The 6,081-nt window shown below is 39.9% G+C and overlaps 1 protein-coding gene across 1 annotated transcript; it reads left to right on the forward strand.

Moving 5' to 3' along the window:
• Positions 1–1,315: 1,315 nt before the first annotated feature.
• On the forward strand, positions 1,316–5,256 carry LOC104944182 (outer dense fiber protein 2-like; the record flags this gene model as incomplete). Its single annotated transcript, XM_010769687.1, has 6 exons — positions 1,316–1,438; positions 2,084–2,218; positions 2,636–2,749; positions 2,860–3,039; positions 4,358–4,587; positions 5,115–5,256. Coding segments are annotated over exons 1-6 (804 nt in total), but the record flags the coding sequence as incomplete, so codon positions are not given.
• Between the last annotated feature and the right edge of the window lie 825 nt (positions 5,257–6,081).

Below are 6,081 nucleotides of genomic sequence, written 5' to 3' on the forward strand. Positions count from 1 at the left end.
AATCGAGGAACCACCAGTCCATCCTCCGATGAAATCCTCAGATACTCGCCCCGCCCCCTTACTGTGTATCGCTCACTGATTGGACGATGCAGTGCATGCACTGATCTCATGCTTCTTGTTCTTGACATGAGAGCAGTACCCCAGCGGAGTGAAGAAAATAAATGAAACTCACGAGAGTCACTCCTCAGTTTAAACTGTGTTTCGTTTCAATTCATGTATCATTTAGTTACAAATATGTGATATATCTGAACAACAAAGTGTCAAAAATCATTTTATTCATTTATTGGAAACATTTTCATGATCGCTTTTTTCGTTTTATATTTTCATTTACTGTCATTTCCATTCAGTCATTCATTAAGTGCTATTAAAATGTTAATGTGCTACATCCACACAAACAAACAAAGTGTGCAATCCAATGAATGTTAATCTAACTTGGTTTTGATAGATAATATATATATTTTCCTTCTCTCAATTATTTTATTTCTATTGTTCACTCTAATCAATATTAATCAAAAATATTGTTCGTTTATACATTTTAAGAATGGCGTTTATCTTTTTTGAGAATGAGTTCTTATTTGATTTTATTTATTGGGGTCTACAACAGATGATAAAAATGTTTGTGTCAGTAAATGTGTGGCAGGGGTGTTTGTGAAAATAACAGCGGCGTCATCACAAACGGACGTCGCTTCACGTGACGCTCCGGAGGAAAGGACGTCCCATTGCTCTTAAAACTCATTTCCCTGCTTTTCGTGGTTTCCTTGCGTCCCTCCATGCTTCCCTGGAGGGAGGGACTAAACACAGGGAAACGACACAAGTGAGGGAAGCAAGGATTTCATTTAACCGACCTGAGACGGGGCCATAGAGAGGATGTGGGACTGATGGATACGTATGAGGGGCCGTTAGGGACATTATTCAGAAATACCGTTCACACACACATTACTCATTAGCTTACATTTAAATAATGAGTAGGTTTTCTGTTGATTGTGCATTTTGGAAGTTAGTTCCCGCAAACAAAGTTACAGTTATTTAGAAAACATTCTATTATCAGTTCCTTTCACCTGGTAAGAGGGCTATTATTTTACTTTCTGCGCGTTTCTGTGTAGCTTTTGATGCGATGTGGGGTGGGAATCATCTTGACACATTGCATATCTTTGATACTACCAACGCTTGTTGAGCTGTGTGTTGCTAAGGAACGTCACAATGTCCTTTCTGGTCCAATCACTGTTGGAGAAAGATGTCACCTGCTTTAAACTGACCAACCAGAGAGACCTTACCGTCACAACCTGTTGGTTGAAGTCTATTGAAGACTTCACTACAACAGACTTTGTCATGTTATGTTTATGTCAACTTGTTCATTTTGCCTCCTAAACTAAAAACGGTGCTCTGCCTATGACATTTATGTTCAAGTCCTGAAGAATACAATTTGGTTTATCATATGGTAAGACGGAGAATTTGTTTGTCAATTGCACAGACGCTAGAGGGCTGTGTGTAGCTAATAAGCTAAAGCCGATGCCAGGCTAATGTATTGTGTACAGTAAGCTACTTCTGGCTAAACTACTTTACCTTGTATCTTTAAGACTGTTACACCTTACATAATTATCCACGTAAATTGCTGAATGTCTAATGTATCTTAGAATATTGTCAGTGCATTTTTCGTTATAATTTGGATTTTGATAGCTTTGACTGCCTATGTGGATTTTAGAAACCTAATGTAAATGTCATTGTTAGTGGAATCTGCAACTTTTTGAAATGTTTTTTCATTAATGTATTGAACAATATTCTACCCTGTTCCATCACGTATGTCAAAAGTCGCCTTAGAGAATGCAAAATACACTTCATAATCTCCAATTGTTGTCATTCTGTTGATTTTGCCTCTAAGATTAAGATAAAATCTCTCCATCCCTGTTTGACTTGCTAGCATTTACACAAGCAACATTAGGAGCATTAGAAATATGTATTTCAACAGAGAATGTCTATCATATTTTGTAATTGTGCATTATTAATAATAATAATAATACCTGGAACCCCTAAAAACTCATGTTATCAGCCTTCTCTAATGTAATAGTTTGGAATGGTTTCACAGAGGAAAGCAATGAGAACTCGGTCAAGTTCTCCTCCAATCCATCTTCACATCAGCGACTCCACCCCGGTCCACGTGCACGTGAAGAGCCAGAGGAGTCCTGCCAGCCAGCCTCAAGTCACACACCCACTGATGCTGGCATGTCTTTATTGTATATACTTTAATTTCATATTGCAAATGTGCGTCTTTTGAGGACATGTACGTACCCTTTTTCTTTATTCTTATTATCTGATCAAAAGTTAAGATATTGTGTGAAACTCAAGATTCTGTGGTAAGATAACATAAGATAAGGTGGACCTTTATTGATCCCTGTATGGGCAATGCAGGTGTTATAGCAGCAACAGAGTCAGAGTGAAATACAGGACGGTACAGATAAGAGTTCACACAAGGAGTAACTGTTAAAATAAAATATCTCAAAAACAAGGAAAATGGTGATCAGTTGAATGATCATATATATTTTATATATATTTTATTTGTTCTCATGCAATTTAGTGTGTATGCTGCGTAAAGGGCTGATGTGACATGCTGCTGCTCCCTCTGCACTCTGTGTTAAAGGAGAAGACCAACGTGGACAGGGGAAACCTCCGTCCTACAGCCAAGGTCAAAACTCGAGTTCCATGGATACCACCGGGAAAGGCTTCCATACGGGACGCTTCATACAAGTGGGAGGTAACACATACTAAACTCAAATGACTTCTAAATACCATCCTCTGTTAGATTTTAAATATTGCTCCTGCAGTTAAAGATGTTGTGTTACTGACAGTGTAATATGCACTAAGGGTCCAACGCACCGCCTTGAGATCCCCCCCCCTCTCCATGAAGAGCCTGAACACTCCCAGTCTGCGCTGCGACTTGCTGACCTCACATCAGAGGAAGAGGAGGGGCTGCACGGGCGGATCAACCAGTATGAGAGGAAGATCGAGAGCTTACTGACTGAGGTCAGCTCTCTGAAGATTGAGGTCAGTTTCCCCATGTCCACTCTGATCTCAGCAGATCAGCATCACACACCAGGCTTCACATCATAAACAGAGTTTGCATTTTATTGGCCTCATATTAGTTTCATTGTTTGTTTGTAGGCAGTGATTGTTTCAAATCAGTTATTAGATGTCATTATATTACAATTATCATTCTAAAGTTACAACTTGCTTCAGTTTTTTGATAGCAGTTTTTCCAATAGTGAATGGTAAAGGGCCCTCCACTGATGTTCTCTACGGTGATCCGTTTACTCGTTGTGTGAAGTGAAGTTAGTGACCCTATGGCAACATGTGTATGATGAAAGCTGTCTTACAAGCTTGGCACATAGAGTTTGAAAGTTGGTGCATTTACAGGTAGGGTCTCATGGAAGATCATATCCAGTTGCATTATGGGTAATGTTCACTCAACTTCTGCTGCGTAAATTCTGACAATTTAAATCAAAAATCATGTCTCTTGGGTCCTGTAAGAAAATGCAAATATTCTTTGTCATGGCTTCTAGCTGAAACTATTTTATTTTTCACACAAATTCGTGGACCATTTACCTCTGAGTCTCTGTGTTGTTGTTTTAAAAAAAGATCTTTGCCACTATGGTGCACCTGAAACACAACAATATTTAATGTGTGATGCTACTTTAATTACATTGCATTTATATACAAATAAAGTGTGCAAGAAGTAAATGAAGTTTGATACTTGCATAAGACCAGAGAAGGCTGCTGAGGTCCCTCCTTTTATCAAATGTGGCTTCTGTATTCTTGGGGATCCAATCATTTGACAGGCTGTGTCCATGTGTAATTTGGTTTTACATGGGCGTAATATGGGTCTAATAACAGTGTATTATGGGTATAATATTGGTGTAACCATGATGTAGCATGGGTGTAATAACCAAGTAATATAGGTGTAATACAGTGTAATTATGAGGTATATTTATGTTTAATAACAGTGTAACACGGGTGTGATACTGGTGTAATAACAATGTAATAGGGCTGTTATAGCGATGTTTTAATGTGTAATATGGGTGTTATATGGATAAAACCAATCAATATATGTTACATGATATTTATATGTGATTGCACATTTAAGGGTTAAGAAGCTGTGCATACTAAATGATGACTGAGTGGACGTTCACACATATGCAGTTTTATGAATTAGACAGAGTTCAATTAAGTACATGCTTTTTAAAGTTCTAATTATCAGACTATGATGTCAATAGATGGAGCCTTGGTAAAGAACAAGCGGACCGCAGTAACAATGTTTGTGTGTTTGTCCACATGTGTGTTTGCACATGTGTGTGTGTGTGTGCAGGTGGAGCTGCGGAAGAAGGAGCAGCTGCTGGAGCGTCAGTCGGAGCAGCTGAGTGTGTCCCAGCGGCTGATGGAGGAGCAGGAGGAACAGCTGAGTGTCTCCCAGCGGGTGATGGAGGAGCAGGAGGAGCAGCTGGAGGAGGTGAGCAAGGAGCTGCAGCACACTGAGAGAGAGAACTCACGACTGCGCCTGTCCATGGAGAAGATACTGGAGGAGAGCGACTACAACAGGTAAACACAGCAGCCCTTCTTCTTCTTCTTCTTCTTCTTCTTCTTCTTCTTCTTCTTCTTCTTCTTATATATATTCTTTTATAAATAAAAGGGAAATAAAAATAAAAATACATATTGTCAGTGAAAGATATTTACCTGAAGACTCAAATAAACACTACCAAGGGCCAATTACAGCTAACAACATTTAGAAGTACGATATTATTTACATTGAGTTTTATTATTATATTAAATATAAATGTACAAGGTAAAGTGTGAAGACACTTTGGACACGGTTATTGCAGATGGCAGGAATGACTGTTCTTGTTCTTCTTCGAGGTTATTGGGTAGATTGCTCAGATATCAGTGTAGTTATTTTAAAACATGTAAACAATGCAATCATCCAGCTTTACTGTGGGGAAATGTCCTGATGTCCTGAGGGCAGTGTGAGGGTGGACCTCGCTGGTCTCTGATGTAAAGCTTGGTGTTGGAAGGCTTCTGGTTCCAGTGAGGAGTCTGAGTCTGGATCTGCTCCTGTCTTTCCTCTGCAGAGGGGACGGGGGCAGTCTGCAACAAGACAGAGCAGCTCTGCAAAGGACGCTGATGGAGGCTGAGGGGGGGGGGGCAGCAGCGGCCCAGCAGCTCTCCTCCCTGAGAGACTCTGTTTCCAAACTGTGCTCTGCTGCTGGCACTGTGAGTATCTCTCTCACTGTCAGTGCTTCTGACTTTCTCTAGAGCTACACATTTAGCTTTCATAAATGTTGATATTATATTGATGTTTTATTTTTATATTGTTTGACAAATTGATGACTTATTGGAAGTAGGGGGAGCACTATATTTAAGCATTTACAGTACATAGCTTTCTTCCACCCCCCCCCTAACTGGGGGTTCCTTTGGAAGTTTTCCCTTGTCCGCTGTGAGGGTCTAAGGACAGAGGGTGTCTTATTCATATTCTGTACAATTTATTTTATAGGTTTTATTATTTTATTGTATTGATTCATTTTGACTTATATCTTCCTTTATTTTACCGAGACGGATGGTTATTTATTTTAATTTGTATTATCAAACCTTTTACGTCCTTGTGTCACTAAATGATGATGTTATGCATGCGTGCAAAGAGGTTTTAATGTTTGACCTGAAGTGAATTTCTTCTTCTCTGTTTTAATTTGTGATGTATGCCATATTGTGAAAGCACTTTGAGCTGCACCTGGGGGGTATACTACGAAGCAGGATTTTCGCTTAGCCGGCTAACTTCAGGGAAAACTCTGGGTTTCCGGTCCTACGAACCTGGTTCTCTTTTTAGCAGGCTAGATCTCCATGGTAACTTACTGTATGCTGTGCGGCTAACCTGCCCCGGAGCAGGTTAGGTTGCAGGCTAAGAGCTCAACTCAGTGAAAGCACTGTCTGCTGACCAATCAGAGCTCAGTGTGCGGAGTTTAAAGCGATCAAGTCATATTACAGGAGAAAGGAAATACAGAAAAGCTGCCGTTGCAGGAAAGACGGCCGGCAAAAATCAGC

This window comes from Notothenia coriiceps, unplaced genomic scaffold (genome assembly GCF_000735185.1).
Source record: "Notothenia coriiceps isolate Sejong01 unplaced genomic scaffold, NC01 NC01_scaffold00007605, whole genome shotgun sequence".
Classification (NCBI taxonomy): Eukaryota; Metazoa; Chordata; class Actinopteri; order Perciformes; family Nototheniidae; genus Notothenia; species Notothenia coriiceps.